The sequence below is a fragment of the Centropristis striata genome, chromosome 5, assembly GCF_030273125.1.
Source record: "Centropristis striata isolate RG_2023a ecotype Rhode Island chromosome 5, C.striata_1.0, whole genome shotgun sequence".
Taxonomy (NCBI): domain Eukaryota; kingdom Metazoa; phylum Chordata; class Actinopteri; order Perciformes; family Serranidae; genus Centropristis; species Centropristis striata.
In genome coordinates, this window is record NC_081521.1 from 27643726 (window position 1) to 27667523 (window position 23798).

Below are 23798 nucleotides of genomic sequence, written 5' to 3' on the forward strand. Positions count from 1 at the left end.
AATAGTCACTTTTGCCACAAAATTGAATTGACTTAGTTTTGCTCTGCTATCACCCATTTGCAGAACAACAATGTTGCTGCATAGCAGAATCAGCAGCACCCTTTGGCACTGAGATGAAACTGTCATTCTTCTTCTTGTTATCTGGCAGACAACATTAGTGACTACCTGCTGAACAGTGGTACTGCTAAAGAATCAAACAAGCAAGAAAGTGAAAAGAAATTTATCAATGCATCATATCTTTGATTGAAAAGTTTTAAGTGTATTTTCTGTGATTTTTATAGTAATGTTCCTCAAAATACACTTCTGTCTTTGTGGCAGTCCTTTTTATATTTAGTTCAAAACTCACAAAAGCCAGTAAAGTGCACACAGGGCTGTTGTGTTTCCATAACAGTCATCTCTTTAACAACTTCCCTCCCTGTAGATTTTATCAGAGAGGTTTTAAAGCCGTGTGTGTGTGTGTGTGTGTGTGTGTTTGTGTGCGTGTGTGTGTGTGTGTGTGTGTGTGTGTGTGTGTGTGTGTGTGTGTGTGTGTGTGCAGACCAACTGGGTTACTGTCTGTTGTACGCAATCAAACACACAAACCCCACAAGAGATCTGTTTGATGACTAACTGCCACTTGTTGAACGATATTGCTGTTTGCCCTGTGGCCAGTGCGTGTGCCTGTGTGTGTGTGTGTTGTGAATAGTGTGTTTTTTTGAATGTGAGTAAAGGAAATCCTCGCTCTCCCTGCTTCGAGTTTTTCCTACTCTCTTAATTCTACGCTCTCTCTATCACACACACTCCCTGTAACATGAACACACACACACATTCACACATGCACTGTCTCAGCTCAGCAGCACCCTGACAGAATGCTAATTACATGCTATAGCTCTGTTGCTGGGTAAAACCACAGCTTTCAATGGCGTTAAATTCCTACACGCTTTCCTTTAACATAGAAGAACAATAGAGCATTTATTAGGAGTCAGAGGCTGACAAAGGAGTTGTGAAAGGGAGGAGAACAGGAGATGGTTGGGATGGAGGAGGGGAGTTAAGGATGTGAAAACAACCCATTAATAAAAGCTATTTTCTCTTTCCAGTATTGATGCACCAATCAAATTTAAACACACAGCGTTAATCAAAGACCTCTAGTGTCCGAATCGATCCATTTAAAGCTCCCAGGGCTTTCAGCAAACACACATGAACAGCTCTCTGTTTTAATACACTAATACTGATGTTGAAGTGGTAATCCGCGAGATCCAAGTGTCTTCATATTTAATCTCCATATTAATTAGTTCTGAATGTTTCTGCACCACACCTCTGAGAGATGCCAATCAAACACTGTGGGTGGGACTTTGGGAGCATCTTTCTTTGATTTTCTGCCAATGGAATCCTTCCCCTTTAATGGAAAATAGGAAATATACAACCAAACAGTCAAAATTACACAACCATCACAAAGAAGTGGCTGTAGGATTATTATCTGAATAAAGCTATTCAGTTTCATGTCTTTGTATTTCCACATACATAGAATTTCTTTTTTGTGCCATAGAGAGTCCACTGGCTCAGTCAGGGCTATGGACCCAAAACTGACAAATCACCCCTGCCAAATTAATTTTCAGGGGACACATGAGATGCAATTTTAATTAAAGGACGAAAAACATTGTGGTAATTACCCTCCAGAATTGTTATTGCCTGGGTCTAGACCTTTGAAACTGTCCACTTCACAGCAAACAGTGATTCATTGTTTAAAACTAACAGTCAATTCGATGAGTGCTATAGAGAGACTTGAGATTAGCCAATCAGTACCAAAGGGGGGACTAACATCGTTGTCAGGCTGTGTGTTTTCAAAGACTGCATGCTTTCTCAGTATTCCCTTACATTGTACTTCATTTTGCACTACTCTTAATCAGTTTGTACATGATTATGCATCACTGTATACTTAAAATAATGATAGAGTCAGGTGGGTACGAAATAGAAATAAATTATAGTGGAGGCAGGGCAGACTGATGATGGAAATGGAGTTTCACAGGTTGACAGTTTTTTCTATTATCAGGCAACTTTGTTTAAGTTTTGGTTAGGTTTAGACAAAGAAAGAACTGGGTTAGGACTAGACTTGGTTAGGATGAGAAAAATATCATGGTTAAGGTTAAAAAAACCTCTTAGTTAAGGCTAGGAAATGACTGTGGTTATGCATGAAAACAGCAGGAGGTTCCCAAGTCTCATGTTTTGTTGACCTAATAAAACACTTGACCTCCTCCCTCCTGACAGACAGGAGGCATCTTTGGTGTCATGGAGGTTATTTTTAGACCACTGTAAAGGAAGAAAACATTACCGTTCTCATGTGACATAAGCTTTTTGAGAATATGAGATCATTTCGCTGTTGCATGTGCTTAAACTATTCATATAGATGATGAAATTCAGTTAGTCATTAGCAACTGAGTTCTTGCAACTTAAGTTGCTAAACTGGTCATTTTTTGAATGTAGTGTTGATGGATTCTGTCTTCCTATAATTTAATGCACAATATTGAGCTGATTCCACTAAAGACGGAAGAAAAAGTGAATTATTGTAGACAGTGGTGCAAAGGCTCCAGTGACAGCTTGGAAAACCCATAAATTAATGAATAAGCGCTGGGGGAAAATGTCTTGGCGGAGGTTTTGAAGTTTTTAAATTGGAAGTCGGCAGTAGAGTGTGAAAGTTACGGTTTGAAGGTACGTCTTTTATCATTTCGCGTGCAGCACATTAATTTGTTCTATGCTAACTGCCAAAATACTGCACTCAGCATTTACTACAGTGTGAGCGGGAGGAAGGTGTATGTTTTGACCAGTAAATGGAAAAGCTGTAATGAACTGAATTTAGGCTCGACCACTACTGACAAAGAGTAGCAAAAGGACTTTCATTTGGAAAGCAGGACGATTGGAAACATGTATAAATCACTAGAAGGTGTGTGACAGTTGAATAAAGGTGAGAATTATATGCAAAGTGGACAGAAAGGGAAGAGAAATAAATGCAGCATTGTAACAGAGATGTCAAGAGTACAAGGAACCTCTGAAACAAGAGAGGAGCTGAATGACAGAGAGAAGAAGAAATACAGTCTACACACACACACACACACACATGCACACACACATTTAAACATGAATTGGCGCGTGGTGGAGCTCAGGGAGCCATTGGGTAGAGTGAGAGTGGGCAGTACAGAGGGGCATTGTGGGATTCAGCTGCACACTGGCACTGGTTCAAACACAAACACAAACACACACACACACACACACACACACACACACACACACACACACACACACACACACACACACACACACACACAGACAACACACATTCATACTCTGGCACAGAGATTCACAGTAAATGTGCACAATTACAAGTTGTATTCAGGGAGATTTTGCAGATGAGCAGTGTGAATCACCTCTCACAGTCCACACACACACACACACACACACACACACACACACACACACACACACACACACACACACACACACGCACGCACACACACAGAATTGAAAAAAGATCCACATGTAGACAGCTAGTCACATATAATTGCAGTTTGTAAAACTATTAATTATCCGGATTCACGTTCTGTCTCATATACTGATCACACAGGACTTCCCTCAACACTCCCAACAGAACATGCATATAATATTTAATAAAAGTAACATTGTAATTCAATAACATACATTAAATTAACTTGATTTTTAGATCCTGAGTGTAAGTTTCAGCAGTACGTCAGGAATAAATCGACAAATTTAGTTTAAAAATACAATAGCGAACACTTTTCAATCATGTTTCTGTACCACTTAGTAAGAGTAATTTGGCACATAAATTGCCAACTCATATTATAACCAAATCATGCTGTGCTTTGAATTGCTTTTTTCCAAATAATTAAACCAGCTGGCAGACCAGCTGTGCGCAGCAGGTTCTGTGTTGTCACCACTTTGTATATGTTCCTTTTTGAGGTGGGATAAAACACATATTAAAATGATTGGGAATAATTAATGAGCAAAGCCTACTCTCATTAATAGTTATCATAAAAGTACAATCTATCTAACACTAAACTGTTAAATCATCAGATGATAAAGACCTCCTCCCACTAGATTAAATCAGTATGGAGGTTAATGGGGTCTAAGTGCCTTTATGAGCTATTGAGTGATTGATGTAACACATGCATTCTTCTCTAAAACTGGATATTTCCATTCATTCATCTCCTGATGAGAATCATTAAAATTTCATAAAATCAAATCTAATGCAGCTTTTTAGAATAAAAGCCCTCGTAGTTAAAGTGGAGCCTGAACAATCATTTTGAAGTTTAAATTGACATTCATGACCTCTTTTATCTCCACTTTATTATTCTTTTTATATTCATGTTTTTTGATAACCAAAAGCCACAGATTGAGTGTGACACAGTGGGTGAACATCTATCCACTAATGTAGATTTTGTTTTTTTTAATGTGGGAGTCACTTGAAGCATTTTGAAGAGGATTGGGGCCAGGTAGGAGAATAAAAATAATGAGAGGAGGAATTTTTTTTTTCATTATGCAGTTCGAGAAAAAAGTTGAAATGTCAAGAATAAAGTTGAAATACAATTTGGAGAAAAAAGCTGAATATTTTTGTGTTCAGTAAAGTAGGAAAGATATTCACAGATTCATTGTTCCCATCTCAATAAGTTATCAGAGGAAGTTAGGTAGACTACAAGCTACAAACTTGATTTTCATCAATGTTATAAAATGAGCAATAACCACAATATTTAAGGGTTTAGTAGGACTAAAAAAACCCTACACATAAAAGAGCTATTCTTGGTAGTAGGTAACCATAACTATATTGTTTTGGGAAAATCTGCTTTTTACATATATTAGACGTGTGTTGATGAAAATCAAAGCTTGCAGTCTACTTTACTGAACTCAAAAAGTTTACTTTATTCTCAACATTTCGACTTTTCCTCGTAGTGCCCTAATCTTCTTCTGTAGCATTAAGTAGCATTCACCCAAAAACAGATTTTTTTTTTAACCAAATACATACAGTATTTTCAGTTGTTAAACTTAAAACAATGAATTTAAAAGTATGGCAAATGTTAGTGTGCGTCTCACAGACTTCTTTGTTGTTTTGCATCTTTTTGTGGAATTTTGTGTACATTATTTGTCAATATGGATCTCTTTCCAAAATCGTCTTTATTTTGGTCACTTTTGTGGTCATTGTGTGTCTCCTTGTGGTCTTTTCCCATCTAATTTTAGTAATTTTACATTTCTGTGTGGTTGTTTTGTGTCTCTTTGTAGTCATTTTGGACCTCTTGCATTTATTTTTAGTCATTTCACATCTTTTGTGGTGGTTTTGCATCAATTTGTGATTGTTTTGCATCAATTTTTAGTCATTTTGCATCTGGTTTTAGTTGTTTTATGTGTCTTTGTACTAATTTGGGGTTGTTTTTAGTCATTTGTGTATGTATGTGGACGTGAGCATCTTTTGTTTGCTTCTTTTTTCCAATAACATTTTGTCCCAGTATACCTGTTCAGTAATCCATCCATGTGTCTACCTGTATTTGCCTTGCACACTAACAACATTGTCATGGTTTGTTTGTTTGTTGCAACATGATCCAGAAATGCCGGTTATTATGGCTCAGACTATGAGGTTTTATGCTCTTTTTATTGCTTCCCAGTTCCTAAAAGTCTTTCAGCAATATGTCTTGGAAAGAAAGCCCATCCGAAGTGTCCACTGCTGGTCTAAAGACCATAACAAGAACAGAAGCTACAGAAATGAACCCTGTGGTTTAATATCAGCTCTCAGTGTGAGCTTTGACTTCATCTATTTGTCAACAGGACCTTAAACCTCGATCCAGGCCATTAATTCACCATATGCTAAGTGAACAACAAAATGCTCCTTTAATCTTTAATTCACTTTCGTTGCTGATGAACTAAAAATAAATCAACAATAATTAAAACAAACACTATCACTAATAATAAAGTAATTCTAACTTTGAATATCATAACATTATAACAGCGTGAGCTCCACTTAACCATAAAACAGTTGTCAGATGGGAGTTTTTGACTGTTGCTTTTTGTTTCCTGTTTGCTGTTGTCATGTCAGACACCAGGGACTTGACTTTGTCCTTGTTTGACTCTTTGACATTTGAAACTTTTAATGATAAATTCCCTCAGGGGGAATCAATCAGACTTTCATAAGATCACATTATGTATAAAAGATCAGCTCCTGCCAGAGTGATGTTAATTATCTTTTGGGCTTTATTGGATTAAAAGAAAAAAGTTCCTGCTGATAGAACTGACACACTCTGTAGACTCAGCTAAAGTAACTAGTCCCGTTTGCACTGGCAGCATTCCTGGAACATATCTGACGCTTGGAAAGTGAATAAAATAAAGCCAAGCTTTTCTCTCTGTTACCTGAACAGAGACTACGTGGAGAGTAATCTTCACAGCGATAGCCCACGATGACAGTTTAAAGGTTACTGTAGTCGACTCTGGGAGATGAAAATCTGTTGACTGAAAATGACTCACAACTCCACCTTATGTACTCTATTTTGGGGGGAAATATGAGTCATGTGTCTCAGAATTCTTAGGAACCTTGTATCTGTGGATATTTCAGTAGGCCAGTTTTTGCAAGTGTGTGTTCTTTTTTTGAAGTGTGGTCGTATGAGGTACTTGTCCATAGTCAGTGTATTACTTACAGTAGACGGCAGTTCGCACCCCAGTTTGTAGAAGCCGGCAGGAGTACCAGCACATAAGCTAAGCAATGTACTGCTGTGGATGGGGGCAGCAGCCCCCACTATATTACCCCCCTATATTGTATTTTAGAATATTTCCACCGCTTTACCTCACCGCCAGACAGCCCTGTTGAAGTTTTCACAGGGGCAAATGAAGCTGCTGGTGCTCTCTTTAAAGCCACCAGACTCCACTGACAAAAACAGTCATTTTACCTCACAGAACATGGAAGTTGCTTGTCTATTGCTGCCTTGGTCATTTCATTTGTTTGTGTAATTTGTGTAACATTGGTGTTTTAAAGGATTAGTTTGGATTCACCAGAGTTACACATTGACATAAACAAACTAGTTGTTTGAGGCAGCAAGAGACGAGCAACACCCCTGTTCAGTGAGTTAAAATTACTGCTTTTTTCAATGGTAGTTTTGAAGGGAGCATAGATGTATTATAGTTATGTATATATAGATGGTTAAATCTTACTTGTTCACATTCTGTATGTTTTGCATATGTAAGCTTTTTGCATGGTTTTCATTTATTTATCAGCGCAGTTGGCACAAATCATTGTAAGATGCGCCCACCTAAATTTCTGCCCTCCTCCCTTCTCTTCACCCTCTCAGGTGGCGAAGGACGTGTCCATCCGTCTCCACAGCCAGCTGGACAGCGTGGAAAAGAAGAGGAGTCGCCTGGAGCAGGAGAATGAGGAACTAAGGGTCCGACTGCAGGACCTTGAGGTCGCCAAACAGGTCCTGCAACAGGAGATTGACAAGGTAGGATCTAGTTCTCATCACCATCCAGTAATTGGCTGTACGAGAGAGGCCACACTGGGTTCCGATGCAGGACTTGTCGGTTCACTGAATGGGATAAGAGACTTTTCTTTGTGCTGGCAAGCTGTAAAACCAGCATTTAGTGTATTTAGAGTTTGGAACAACCTGGAAATCTCAATCTAAACATTGAGGTTGAGGCAGATCATATTTAGCCTGTCTTCCTTTTGGTCTTTTGAAGAAAACAGTGTTTACTGTGCTCAGTTTGTTTCTGTAAGCCTCAGGAGAGCCCGTCTCCGATCTCATCTAGGGCTGACTTCATTTCTGCCACTCTGCTGCCACTCCAGGGACATTCTTGTTATACCAAGTGTAGCCAATAAAGCACTGCAATGAAAAGGGAGTCTTAGATTGGATGTCAGGGCCAGCTGAAGTGAAAATAAACAAAACGGAGTTGGCGTTGCACTCCTTTTAAAAGGAAAATAAATATAACATAAAGTGATGTTGGACCCAAGTTAAGCAAGATTGACCTCCGCAGCATGTCCCTTCTGACCAGCCTAATCTGAGTAAAACACATAAAACCAGGCCCCATCTTTCCACTCTTTCCCCGGTCTCTCTCTCTCTCTCTCTCTCTCTCTCTCTCTCTTGCTTCTGCTCATTGTCTCCTTCCTCGGTGTCTATTGGGCTGATGCTCATGGCCTTGGCCCAGGACCAGGCCCCTAAATGTGGGTCAGGGTTGGATGGATGGCTGGTTTGCTGGCAAGAGATCTGGGACTGTCTGCTCCGGTCTGGCTGGACTGTGAGTTCTCTCGATACAATTGCTAGTTTGCAGTTTGTGGGTGATGGAGAAGATGGCTGGTAGGGACGCTCAATGGATCCCAATGTTGACTTTAGGGTGGAACATAGGCAGTGTGTTTGCTAAAGCTAACTGGTGACTTTGTTGCCTTTCTTATTAACTAATGATTGTAAATTGGAGGCAGATTGGTGAACAGTGAATAAACCAATGCATTTTCATTCCAACCATCAGCTATTGTCATGAACTTTGGGTAGTGATTTAATGAGTTTGCAGATACTTCACTTCTTCCTTCCACCACATTGTATTGATAGTATTATCTAATGCTCACTGCACAGAATCCTCTTACAATAAGTGTTAAATAATTAATGGATTGACCTCAGTGTTGTATTAGTGGTTGTTTAAGGTGGTTAAAAAACTTCAATTTATCAGTCAGTTGATTGAATAAGGCTGGGGAAATTTCCATGAAAGTTTCCAAATTCCTGGTATTGTGCAACCGTGGTGGTGTCAGACATGGCAGCTAAATAAACTCATGTGTCTAGCTTCATCCATGTTGGCAGGCTCACTTTTATCATCAGGACTAAACCCAAAATTCTCAGAAATAGTAATAGTAATAGTAGATTCTCTTTTTTTTACTACTCCTGGAACATTATTTCCATGTAACACCATGATGCCGCCCAAGCCTAGTTTCTGGTTGGCATTGCTAGTTCCAGAAGCTTACCCACCTCCAATTCCCACTTCAAAGTTGTTGTTTTTTTAATGAAAACCTCAAAATTTCTCACCATAGGCCTACTGGATTAATAACAGTCCTGTATAATGACCGTTCTATAGATTCATGTTGTGTCAACGAGTTTTGATTACTTCAGTATTGTTTGGTACGGTGAATGGCCTGTGGTCATCATGTGCTGCAGCAGTGGAGAAGAAACCAGCCCAGCGAGAGGCGTGAATCAGAGCTGCAGCCAATTCAAAACATATTGTTGTTGCAGTTGGGATTTAAACTTGAAAGCTGAAACTGAAATCCAATTTTCTACCAAGTGTAATCGTTAGCTTGTGCTTGCTGTTAACAGTGGATGCAACAGAACTTTAAGCTTGATGCTTTGATGTTTCTTAAGAAAATGCTCCTTGGGAGTTGTAGCTGACTTCTTCCCTTAGGTTTCTCTCTGTACGTGGGCTCATCTTGACTTTTTAATCAAAGAACCAGATAACTTCTAACACAGTTCTCATCTTTTGTACTGATGATTCAGTGTCAGTCCAGGCCTTGCTCAGGGGTTCTCTAGCTGTTTGCTAACCGTCTGGCTAACATGGTTTCATAAGCTGTGTTTGTGTCTGTGTTGAGTTATACCAACCTTTCAGTGAAGGGGATTCTTCACATAGCTGATACGATCCAGGGAACCGGGTCTGTGTGTGAGTGCTCATGCACACAGGAATGTCTCACTCATCTGCGTCTCATCTTTGATCGGGAGAATTTAAGCAGGGCCAAGAAACTGGAAAAAAATGATGGAGAGATAAGAAAAACAGGGCAGGGACCTTTAGATAGAGACATGGATGAGACATGATAAAGATATGTGCAAAAAAAGACAAACACACTGGACAGACAGGCAGAGAGACAGAAGAACACACAGACAATAAAGGCTTTGGTGATTCACAGGTGTAAAGGAGGTTTGTGAATTATTGATTGTGTCCTGGCGGCTGCAGGCTCCAGTCTGTGCTCATATTGATATTCTTTACAAAGCAGAGCTATGCAGTGTAGGGCTAGACCTTTATTCTGCTGCTGCAGGCCGTCGATATTTTTCTGAGAACTGGAGAGGGATTAGTTTTTGCAAACCTAACAGTCATGTAAGTGCTTTATGCTCTACATTTTATCCCTAAATGAACTGATTCTGCTCAGAAAGTTTTTCCCTTGTAAGTGGTGGTTGTGACCTGGTAACAGGAAGATTAAACTGAATTATACTTTTTTGTAAATGGTAAAACAAACAAAAAATAGAAACATAATTGTGTACAAAGTATGGTTAGCTAAGAATTGTAACACTGTGTCTACTCAGGAGGTGTAGCGTTAGGAACATCAGCTACAGTCAGCAACTTCCTTTATGATCTCTAAATTGGACCATAATTTACAAAATTAATATCATGCAATTGAGAACATAATCTCACCATGAGAATGTTAAGTGAGGGCATAAATCAAGTGAGAAGTAGAGTCAATTTTCTATTGACATCCACACAAACCAGCTTCTTTTTGCAGCCAGTGGAGCTGCCCCCTGCTGGCCATTAGGAAGAATGCAGGTTTAGGGCACTTTCACTTTTGCTTCACTTTTCATGCCAGCAAAGTATTAGGCATACGTGTAAAACTTGGCTTTACATATAAACACACTTTAAGTGTGTTATTCTACAATAACATTATTGTCTCAGATTTTCCTTGTTTTTTATGTTGCATGTATGCAGTATAAATCTGTAACACTATGTGCTGGTATATTATGTCTTATATGTATCTGTATATTTAGCACACTGTGACCAACACACACACACACACACACACACACACACACACACACACACACACACACACACCTACATCCATTGTTTACCACCCTGTGGGTAAAGAAACAATCAACGCAATTAAATTGAAAGTGGAAAAGGGAGATGTTCCCTCTCCCCCTAATTTTCTCTGTCCTATTCTTCTTTTCTCCCATCCCTCCCTCACAGACCAACTCCTCCTCCTCCCTCCATCTCCCTCTCCCCATTTATTATCACCTTTCTCCCTCCCTTCTCTCCTGCTGCTCCCACAGAGACCCAGAGGAATGCTGATGCAGGGATTTCTTTATCCCGTCTCCCTCCACTCTTTCAAAATCTCCTCTCTGCCTCTCCCCTCCTCCTCCTCCTCCTCCTCCTCCTCCTCCTCCTTATCCCGTCATCCCTCTCTCATCTCCTCATCTTCCTCCTCCTCCATACCAAAGCCTTTTCTCCCTCTCTCCCTCATATACATCTCCATTTTTGTCTCCCCCCTCCCCCGTCTCCCTCTTCTCCCCCGCTGCCTGCAGTCCTCTCCAAATCCATCGACCCCTTCCAGCTGTTTGACCTTTGAAGGAGACAAGGTCAGATCTGATAGAGGGAGGGGATGAGAGCTGCAGAGGGATGTAGGTTAGGAAGTGTAGAAGGAAGGAGAGAAACAGAGGGGAAGATGTATAGGGTGCTTCCTTTTCCAGGTGTTTTGTCATTTGAAGGCAAGGCTAGAGGGAAGGATTGATTGAAGGATGGAGGAAGAAGAAGCGATGGGGGAGGATGAAGCTGAGTTTGATGTTAAGGGGATTTGAGGATGGAATTGGAGGTGGAAGTTTAAGGAATTTCAGAAGGTTGTTATGGAAAAATAAAAACATTTACAGTCAAAACACACAGTTGATTGGTTTCTGAATCTAGAACATATTGTGCAGTGTAAATAGACAAACAAGACCAGCTGCAATTTATGTGTCGCTGAATTTTTGTGTGTTTCTGTTAGACTATGCATCTCTTGCCTCATGAACGAGTATGCAATGCATAGAGGGAGGAATGGCGGCACAAAGTCCTGTGTGTGCTCATGAGGTGATCATAAGCAGAATAAATGAAGGACTGACCTTGTGAGGACGTTGGATGAAACGACATGTATACAATGTGTCCCAGCTGCTGTTAACCTCTGTCTGATGGATCATTTTCTCTTTTGTGGCTTCCCCCGTTTCCTCTTGCTTTCCTGTTTCAGGCTACTGTATAGCTTGCACAGGATATGCAAACAAAGACTAACAGTCTCAATGTCTGCATGTTAACAGGTAAAATTATATATTTTGTGTATAAATCAAAACATCCTGTATGAAAACCACAACTAGTTGCACAAATTAGAAATTGATTTAAACGCATCTCTTCAGCAAAAATGTGAATATTTTATAAATATTTGGCCATATAACAATATAAAAAATATATTTTATATAGCAATGTAAAGTGCAATGCAATCAGTTAACACAGCTCAACTTAACGTAACTTAACTTAAGTCAACTCTGCCCATGTTGTGTGAGAGACAATAAACATTCCTGTATATGTGTGTATACTTTCTATAAATACAAAAATGTCGATCAACCTAGACCAGGGATTCCCAAAGTGTGGTGCGTGGACCCCCAGGAGTGCATGAGCTGCCACTAGGGGGTGCGCGAGATGAAAAATGTAATGGCGGTCTGATAATTACACAATTACATTTTTTCCCCCACACAATAAAGACGGGTAAATAATCATTTCCTTTGTAAAATGTAAAATCAAAAACTGAAATATTAATTAATTAATAAATGCATGCTATTCAAAATGCACTTCATCTTAAAATTAAGCGTAGTTATCTTCTTCCATTTTTCCAACCTGTGTTATGATGACGGGTTGTGTAACCTCCACGGTCATTTAAACTTGCTGCACTTTTTGTTCTACGTGGCTCAAAATATTATAACATTTTCCCCAACTTATCTGTTTTCTGCCTCTGATCCTGAGCCTGTCATCATCCTCTTTGCTCTTAAAAGTGGAAGCTTGCGCATAACTTTGTTGCATTATATTGAAACTGTGTTTCAGATTAATTCAAATGCGAGAGCTTTTTGTTGTGATTGTGATTATTTTATTATATGTGTGTTCTGGTCTTTTGAGCTTGATTAAACACACCGCCTTTATTATGGCTATAAAAAAGGTTATTGAATTTTGTTTTTTTTGAAGGTGTGGGGGATTGGGGGTGCTTCAACCCGGTTGGGACATAGAAGGGGGCACGCGGCTAAAAAAGTTTGGGAACCGCTGACCTAGACTATACCTTCATACTATTTTGCAACAATGTGTCATCTTGGACATAAAAATGGATTTATCCCTCTTGATGCCACCAGATATAATAATCATATTGCTATAAAATAAAATATCCAATCTATTTGGAATATTCTGTGTAAGCACAAAGGGAGCTGATGGGATCGTACTTTGTTTAAGAGCTGGATCTGATTTCACGTTTTTGTTTAAAAGTCATCAGTTTGCTTTGTGCTCTAAAGATCTCCTTCTCCCTCTTCAACTTTTCATACTTTCTATGCTGCCTTATCAGGAGGTTATTTGCGGTACAGCCCCTATGGTTTGAGCCTGTAAGCTATACACAATTAATCTTCATTATTTTTAGATGCTTACACTGTAGCAAGCCCTTGTGCTGGTGCTCCTTTGTTCATACATAGGCTGCAATAGAAGTTGACCAAAAAGCTTCTCTTCCAGCTGTGACCAAACTGCCTCAAGGTGACTAAACACAAAGAGGTAAAAGAGAGATGGAGAGATGAAAAGAAGGGGAGGTAGACAGAGGGAGGGATTCAAAAGCATGATGTTTGGTTGGCTGAACTTAAAGTATTCCACTTAGATAGAAAGAGAACAAGAGGAACTAATGGAGAACAAAAGGGGGAAGACACTAAAAAAGAGAAAGAAGGAAATTATACCGTATAGGAAAGAGAGAGAGAGAGAGAGAGAGGAGGCAGAGAGGTATAGAAGGGGGGACTGTACCATGTGGGGTCTTTGCAGGAGGGCTGGCAGCTGAGGAGATAACAGCCTTAATTGGAAAAAAAATCCTCACTGACTTGAGGGCGAAGAGAAAAATGCAGCATGTCACTAGCTGATTCTCTTTTTTCCATTCTGTCGCTCTTTTTCTTTTGTTGCCTATTTTCTCTTTCTTTTCCGGCTTCTTTTCTATGTTTCCCTCCCAGGTAGATATATACGTCTATATTTATGTATATGTAAACTCCCCTCTCTCTCCTACTCTCTGCATGTGTTTAATTCCCGTGTTTACCTTGAAGGTCATTCAAGTGGTTTCTTTCTCTTTGTGTGTGTGTGTGTGTGTGTGTGTGTGTGACAGCATGGCGATTTAGAGTTAGTCCACTGAGGATGATAAGGTCACTCTGTCTGCTTGGGCACATATACATATATAAAATGGACATTTTTATGCTCTCTTTCTCTTTCTCTCTTTCACACAAACATCTTCCCAACTGTGCCATGTTGAAGTTGCTTTTTGATACACAAACTTTTCAACCTTTTCAGCCATGTGAAAGTGTAAAAACTTTCTGACAATATTTTGCCTTTTTGTTGAATTTTCAGCATGCACAAATTGAAAATTCATAATAAAACACGTGGATGGAAACACACAATCCCAGCCCCAATTCTCAAAAGGATTTTTTTTTTTTGCTCCATGTAGTGCCCACAAAAAAAATATTTTCAGTCCTGGTTACACTACTTTTTGCTAAAATACATTCATGAATTGAATGTGAGGGATACAAAAATGTAGTAAATGTGCCCGAAAAGTCAATTTCCTGCTCACTTTAGAGAAGAAAATATTGTTTTTTGAAGGGAAACTTTGCCAATTTTCAACCTGCACTGTGTGTCCTTGCAGTGTGGGTAGTTCATACAAATGTCCACCGGATACAGCAGGTCAACAATGACGTGTTTCATTTGAGGGTGCAGATGGATGCTGGCAAGATGACACCTTTAATGCGCATGTACTACCCACACTGCAATGACACAAGCAGGTTCCCCTTGGAATACTGAATAAAGGAACGAGGGAATAACTTTCTCTCTCTGTGGAGGGTGTACTTCTGAATGCTCTCTCTCTCATTCTCTCTCTCTCTCTCTCTCTCTCTCTCTCTCTCTCTCTCTCTCTCTCTCTCTCTCTCTCTCTTATTCCCCCATTACTGCTGAAGGAAACTGTTCCCTGTTATTTCTGACTTTCAGGAAGTGCTGCCTATTGTTTGTAGTGAGTTGAGGGATGTGGGGCAAGGGCCGGAGACTCTGCAGTGTGTGTGTGTGTGTGTGTGTGTGTGTGTGTGTGCGTGTGTGTGTTTTCTTTCTTGCTGAAAGCAAAAACAGGGCGTTCCCTTGAGCTTTTTATATTTACTCCTGCATGCATGTGTGCAAAGCTGGCACCATGGCTGTATTTTATGTACATGCAAGTGTCCTTCAGAGTAGAGGGGAGAGAGAGAGAAAGAGCATGAGATAGATACAGGGTTAATGGAAGGTCAGTTGAGCTGTAAAGTTAGTTGGACAACTTGAAGGTAAAACCAGGGTGTTTATATTTAAGGCCTCAATTAACCCGTTGCACCGGAGGCTGTTTTGCTCGGTTTACACTCCAGTTATTAACCAGCTCAGCACAGTCACAGGAAAGCTTACAGTACATCCAACATATTTAAAGGGTGGAAAAATCTAATTAAAGAAATGGAAGTGATCATTTTCATTATTCATGTACACGGACGGCCATAAAGTTGGATTTTTAATTATTCCAATATTTTATAATTATATTATAATATATTTTCATTGAGATATGTTTGGAAGAGATTGATTAATAATAAAGATAGATATACACTTGAATATAATATTCAGTAAATAATAATGAAAAAATAATAATAAAAAATAATCAATCACATTGTCACAATCATTCCATGAAAAGTTATATATATATATATATATATATATATATATATATATATATATATGAAAAAAGTATTATTTACTATACAACTTTTTAAAAGCAGCAATTTGTCTCATTTTAAACGATTGAATCAGAGAATAGGGCCTTTTGCTTGAAAAATAGCAACAACAAAAAAAAAGAACAAAAAACTGAATGCAGATTAATTTTGAAAATGACCTTAACAAATGAGTTCCTTTTTTTCCTTATACTTCCACATATTAACAAATTTAATATCCAATAATCCTCCTGAGAGAGAGACAGAGAGAGTTTTGCTGTCAATTATACTTTAAAAAAAAAAAAAAAAAAAAAAAAGATATATGCTGTCCTCAGTGCCAGCCTAAAATCTCAAATGTTACTTTTTTTTTTTACCTGAAAGTTGTCAAGGTATTGTTGGAGTGTTACAGCATCTCTCAGGAGTGAAATGAAAAAGTGCCCCTGATGCTGCCCACTGCTGTAAGAAGCTGGCTTATCACAGTGATGTAATTCAGCCAAACAGTAGAGTATCAATCATTCATTGGCCAAGTCCCTCTTCCTCCATATCTACTTTTCCGCAGCACGCAGGTCATGACAGCCGTGTTATTTCCCCAGCGGTCCATCTCAGGCCAACAATGAAAGCAGTGTGTTGTCTGCAGGGACACCAGAGCAGTTAAATGGGTCAGAGCATCAAAGGGGCCCGGGTTTAAACTTAGCTTTATCTGGGTCACAGTGATTGATTAGACTGAAGATGGTCTTGTAAAGAACAGTAAGCCACGTAACACCACCACAGCCCGGCTGATGTGTGTGTTAGAGAAGAGGACAGATGAAGAAAAGAGGCTTGATTCTATACAGTCGAAAGGAAAGAGAGGGGAGACGGAGACGAGACTGATAGAAATGATCAAAGGAGGATGATCGAGGTAACCGTGAAGACAGAACAAGAGAGAGATGGAGAGTGATACAGAGAGAGAAAACAAGCGATACAGGGAAGACTGAGATGAGTGGCAACAGAGGAATTGGAAGAGATAAAAGGGAGGGAATAGATTTAGAGTGAGAGTGACAGAGAGAAATTGATATATTTAAAGAAAATTGAGGACTGACGGAAAGAAAATGAGATGATGAGATGGAAAGAGCTTGTGCTCACAAAAAGGAGAATGAAGTATAAGAAAGTAACATGTGAAATGAGGGAAATACCAGAAGAAAGACAGCATGAGGATGGAACATAGAAGAAGCAAATCTCAGGGGAAAGAAAAAAAGACAGAAAGAAACAGACGGATAGAGAAAGAAAGAAAGAAACTGAAAGAAAGAAAGAAAGAAACTGAAAGAAAGCTGGACAGGGGAATTTAGGGGGAGATGAAGGGAATCTTGCTGGTAGCATTTCTGGGTCAACAGGAGTTTCTCTCTCTCTCTCTCTCTCTCTCTCTCTCTCTCACACACACACACACACACACACACACACACACACACACACACACACACAAACAGTTATGTGCTTGTACTTGATCATATGATGGGTGCACACATATTATAGGACACACACACATACACACACAAACTTTAATGTATGGAGAGCAGGGAGTCCATTGGGAAAAGTCATTACACACACACACACACACACACACACACATACACACACATGCGCAGAGAGGGAGAAAGAGTAGTACAAGGGCAAAGCAAAGTATATTACATCACTACTTTATATCAAACAAGGCACACAGATAACTCTAGCTGCTCACCATTAACTGCTACTCAAAATTACCCTAAAGTTGACAAGTCCGCACAAACCTTTAATGAAGTTTGTATTTATTGCGGGACTTTAGCATCAGACTGCATTCGTTCCAACAAAGTATACTGTGTGTTTGTAATGCATCGAGGCGATGAGGTCATATTTCTACCTAATGAACAGATTCCTCAGCACATTTGAATGAATGTATATAATTTAATGGTATAGAGCTTAATAATGACATTCAGCTCATTGTTTTGATTTTCTGACCTAGAACTCTCTATGGGAACAGAAGAGACTGGAGCACACTGATAGTTCTTTGACAAATCAATCAGTGTGCTTCAGCCCTTCGTTTGACCTGGAAGTTTCCTCTCTTTAACCTCAGAGACACTTGATTTAGCTCCTGTAGGACGGCTGGAGAACCCAGTTTCAACTGCAACCTTTTAAGTTCCCTGTCACCATTCATCGCTTTTGGAAGAAGCTGGCAGCTGTTTTCAAAGTAAAACATCCAAAAAGACGCAGTGAGCAACTGGCTGGTGAACACAGCAAGACATTTAGCATCTAAACAGAAAGATATTTCCCTCAGGAGTTAGAGCAGAAGTTGAACTAAAAGATTACTGGACTTGATATTAATCAGGAAAGCACGACTCCAGATAATATAGATGCTAATGTTGCTCAGTATCTGTTGGATGTGCAAATAGGCAACTAGTAGCATTTAAGGTGCTGCAGAGATGAGTAATTGGCTAATTAGAGAACAGGTCCTATGGGATGATGTTTTTTGTAGGCCAATTCATAAATTAACATCACACTGGTTCCCTCAACAAAAAGACACTGGGATTTTTCCCTTGAATTTAAGATTATTGCATTAATAAGTTATGTGGAAAACATCCATCATATTTAAAGGGTTGAAAAATCTCATTCAAGAAATAGTAGTGATTATTTTCATTTCTCAAAGCATGAGTCACCCATAAAGTTGGAATCATTTTTAATTATTCCAATATTTTATAAATTTAATTATTTTATGAATATATTTTCAGACACACTAATCTGTTAATTGTAGTTTTATTTTCATTGCGTTATGTTTGTAAGAGATTAAGTATATACACTTGAATAGAAATATTCAATACATAATAAAAAATAGAATAATAATTAAAAAAAATATTTATCACATTGTCACAATCATTTCATTGAAAGAGGTAAAAAAAATATTTTATTCCAACTTTATGAGCAACTGTGTATTTTTCAATTAATGAATGAATCATTTACTTGATAAAATGTAAGAAAATAATGAAAAAAAATTACAATACAATTTAACAAAAGCAGCATATGGCGCTTTGTGCTTGAAAAATAGCAATAAGCTTAAACTTATGAGTGACTCTGCGAGGAGGGAACCATAATGCTAAAGTGCCAAGTTTTAGGACCTATGCCTGCAACACTATATAGAAATGAACATTAAGTAATTACTTTTTTAGTATGTAAACACATATTTGGCATTTTTAGCTTTTAGTTTAGGAGAAATATAGAAATCATGGCTCACAAAAGATGCTTAAAAATGTGGTTAAGGTCAATAGTTTTAGCAGTTCTCGGCTAATGTTATGGAATTATCTGCATCATGGATAAAAGAAACCAACACTGACTGTTTGTTTGACGTCCGAAGTGAATCCTGTCGTCACAAACTTAGTATTCCGCTCCAGCACTCTGACCTACATGCCCTGACTTCTGCTGTAATAACAGCATCACACTGTTTTCTGCTTTTCCTCTGAATATACACGCGAACATACATCAGTCTGAGCTGTCCGAATAAACAACCAGCACGGCTGTTTTTCTGCGCGACAGTGTCACAGACAGCACTGTTGCCTCTTCAGTTCTGAAACAAAAGCCACACATAACCGTGCAGCGTCCTCACAGTCAAATGTATTTGCGATTAATTTTCAACCATCCCTTACAAGCCCAGAGGCAGAACAGAGCTAACAGAACGCCTCTTCCACACCATGATGCTCTTATACACACATGATTAGCATTGTGTTTGCTTCCGCTACATGTTCCCTCTTCTAACTGCCAATATTTGTGTTACATTTTTCAACAGTTGAGCATCTTTTAGGGGCCCGGAGGGGGTGCAGAGGTAATTTCATGCCTCAGTAGCTGGAACAGGAGTGTGTCTCAGATACCCCACGTACTGAAGGGCCGTGAACTATCCGAGTCACTGATGGAGACGCTGTGTGAGGTGACTGGGGAGTAATAACACTGTAAAAACACAAGAGAGATGGGAGAGAGGAGAGAGCGAGAAGGGAGGGAGGGAGAGGAACAACTCAAACAGCCCTTTTTTTTGTCAACTCACTGTGACTGATGATTAAAGTGATGTTATTCAGACACAAAATTATGTTTTTACATGAACTTCCAGTCCAATGCTCAGAAATACTGTATATAATATACAATCATATACTTAGAAAATAAGCAAATCTTCACTTTTGAGAAGCTTAAACCAGACTATGGTCAATACATAACTTAAATATACAATATGTGAATTTTTTGCTGTCATTTTTTCCGATCAAAATACCTTCAGTGTCTGTTCAAGAGGTTTTTACCCAGAGCAGAATTATCCGCAATGGTCTTCTATAACAAACAGAACTGGTGATTACATTTTTTTTAAACACACAATAAAGCAGTTTAACCTTAAAAAAATCATGGTTTTCCCAATGCTTTCTGGCAGCTTGTTTCTCTAAGATCCAGATGTTGGATGACTAAAAACCTTCATCTGGTTAAATATATATAGGTAAAATGAGCAAGATCTATTCGGTGTATTGTATAAATGTGACTTTAAAACAGGATAAAACAGTCAAACAAGTTCTGACAACTTCTGGCGGACAAACACAACTCTTAGTCATGAGCAATAGGGATAAGACGCCATTGACAGGTGATGGACTAAAATGACTGATTTCTCTGGGTTTGGACATTGTTGGAAACATCTGGAATGATGTAACTGAAAAAATATATAAGTCTAGCTGTTTTTAGACACAATACACATTTAAAAACAGCGATTTTTTCCGAATAAATAAAATTGTCCTTAGAATTGATAGATTGCTGGGGATAAATATAAGGATATGCAGAATAAGGACAGAAAAAATAGACACCTAGGTAAGGAATGATGTGCTCATAGACATAAAAAGCAGTTTTTCTGACCTGTTCTTCTGAATGGCTGAGTGCCGTTAAAAGCAGCAGTAAAACAGCCGATAAATGCTCACCTTTAACTGTAATACACTTTATTTGAGTGCTAATGCATAGCGAGAGAATGACTCTTAACAGCTGCTGCAGGGCTCTTAGCAGGTGTAAACCTCATCTCTCTGAAATGTCACCTCGTTAGGAAGAGAGAGGAACACCGATCGTGGGTCGACCTTCCCTCAAAAGGTTTCTTAAAACACAGATCTGCAGAGCTTCTCTAACTCACAGAGAAGCTTTCCGATGTCATGAAGTGATGCAGCAGCAGCTCAGATTTAACTTTAAGATGTGTGAGGACAGGCACAGTGCAACTCAGATGTTGGAAAATGTCAAAAACAATTGCTCTTACATTTTCTCTGCAGCAGGTGGAATATTGAAAGCTCAAGTTGTTGCCTTGAATGGCAGCACATCTGTAAATATCAAAAGGTGGAAATGTGCTTCTTTGTCATCACTCAAATTTATAGAAAAATCCAGAATATTTATCCAGGGAAAATGGGCGAAAATTCAGGAGCAAGTGTAGGTGTACAGGCTGTTATATGAGGTAGTTTTTGCTTCATCATATGCTTTTTCTATTGATATTATATAATATTAAGGTCCTTTTTCAGCCAGTTTGGACCTCCTTTTAAATGATGTCTGACAGGCATTTTAAAAGCAACACTATGAAATGGAAAAAACGGTTCGTCCTATAATCAGGATTCGATTAACTTAAACAGGAAAGACATTACCATAGCAAATTAACCTAATTCCTTCGACTGCATCTGCATGCAATGTTTCTCTACATTTGCTCTGTATGAGTAAAGAGCAGGTTGTAAAGGATTGATTTAAAGGGAAAGATGGATGGAGGTTAGATAGAGAGTAGATACACTCAGTGATGGATGGGAAGCTTTAGGCGGTGCATCTGTACGTCCAGACAGGATGGAATAAAGTCGATGGGGATAGAAAAAGAGGGAGAGGATAAAGAAGGAACACGGGGTGCGAACAGACACCTTGGGAGAATACTGTACACAAACGGAGTGAAAGAAAAGAGCAGATGGATGACGGAGGGGAGGAGGGATTCTCTCTCATCCATTAAAAGTCTGCAGCTGTTAAAAGCTGGCTGGAGTGCAGATTATCTCACCTACAATATGGGGGACACACTGGGGTTTGCTAAAAAGGTTCCACTGGTCTCTGCTGGGAACCATTGTGTCTGCAGATAAAACACACACACTGGGCACACACACACAGTATATATCCCTGTGTATTTTAGTATGTGTGCTGGAAGTGTGATTATCTATTGATTGTCTTACATACAGTGTGGAACATATAGACCCACTTTCTTTCCCTTGAGATTGCACTTTCCTTTGTGCATGTGTGTGTGTTTTCTGCCACTTTTTAAAATGTATATAGAAGTATAATTGTAGGTGTGCATGTGTGTTAGCCCACTCAATGCCTTTTGCATCAGACTGTGAAGCAGAACAGCTCTCGGCTCATGAATTATACATGAATTATATGTCCTGATGTCAGCGCTGATCTGCTCATCAGACAATTTATACTGCTACTGCATCCAGCTCTGCTGTCTGACACCAATCACAATACTATAGTACTTTTAGGCATCTGTATACATAGCTATCAGAGCCATATCTTTCAGAAAAGGCTTTCATTAAAAATGATGTATTAACTATGAGTTACTGATAGAACCACAGTTTTCAAACAATATGTGTTTTCATGAGACATTTTGATTGATTTACATTAAGCTGTTTCATTTTCAAGGCATGCTGGCTCACTGACACATTGCCGTAGGCAACCTAGACACTTGAATACAACAGAACCATTATTAATGTTTTCAATAAGACCTGTGCTTTTACAACATATTCAGTGTGTGCTGTGAAAAACTAACCTGAAAAGTGAAGCCAATGTGGAAGAGCCTAAAACCTGCATTCTTTCTAATGGCCAGAGGGGGGCGACTACACTGGTTGCAAAAATAAGTTATTGTACACAAGTCTATGAGATAATGACCCTACTTCTCACTCGGTTTATTATCTCAGTAAACCTTTTCCTAAAGAGTCTATGGTCTTAATTGCTTGTTTCAAGTCATCTTCAATACAGCAAATTATGGTGTAATTTAGTGTAACATAGATGAGGCGGGGCGACCTTGTGATTGTTTCCAGTTCATTAAAAGATAATGGTAACATTTTGGTCTAAGGAGTTGGCTGTTCATTCCTACTTAGCTCTTAGCTATGGTAACGTCGAGCTCCAAAAAAACAACATTGTGACTGCCAAATTGCCAATCTCTGGGCTTCTAAGCAGTAATTCAAAAACAAGTGGATCAGCGGATGGTGCATCATGGTGGCTTTTGATATACAGTTTATTGGCAAAGCAACATACATACATGTTTATGAAGTTTACCATGTTCAGTTTATTAGCTGCCAGCATGCTAAGATCTTCTTATTGAAGTTAAACACACTGTAGCCGAAATTGATGATGATAAGTTTAGCAGGTAATTAGAAAAATCTAAATTTTGACCTCCTTATTAATAATTTAAAAAAACAGTTGATCACCAAATTTGATGGAAATTCTTAGTTGTTTAGATATTTCAGTGTGGACCAAAGTGTTGGACTGGCCAATAGAGACACACACAGTTGGCGTAGCTAATCATGTAGCTCCCTGCAGTCTCTACCAGAGACACTCATGATTGGTTTCACACGCAGCATTATTAGACCATTAGGAACTTGTAATTGCGGTTACTGGAAATGTGAATGCTTATATTCACATTTGCGCCATGTAGAAAACATTAAACAAATGTTTCTACAACCTCAATAGCCAGATTATTATTCTGATTACATACTGTATGTATTTAATTCTCTTCTGTACATTATTGGATACAAGCACAAACATCGACCCTATTTCACCATTTCACCATGACATTAATGAATTTTTCCAGTGTCACAATAATTAAAGCTCCCTGGATAATTGTCGCTGTGTGCAGCAGCTTCAGACAGTCTGCGGTCTCACTGCTGGTTTCTTACTGTGGAGCAGATAAACTGAGGAGGCTGGAGGCAGCCGGGCTCAAATCAATACAGCCATCTAAATTTTTTAAAAGGATAGAGAGCCTTTGAATTAAATGGCTTCACACTTTGCTGAGTGAGAAGGCAGCACTTTCCAATGAGCACCTCTGGTAAGGAGTTGTGCTAA

The 23798-nt window shown here is 39.0% G+C and overlaps 1 protein-coding gene across 1 annotated transcript in view; it reads left to right on the forward strand.

Annotated features, from left to right (window-relative positions):
• soga1 (suppressor of glucose, autophagy associated 1) overlaps nucleotides 1-23798 on the forward strand; it is a 123841-nt gene that overhangs the window by 21018 nt on the left and 79025 nt on the right. Inside the window, exon 4 of the mRNA XM_059334138.1 lies at nucleotides 7314-7463. Within this exon, the coding sequence (XP_059190121.1) occupies nucleotides 7314-7463 (150 nt within the window). The remainder of the gene's footprint in view (nucleotides 1-7313; nucleotides 7464-23798) is intronic.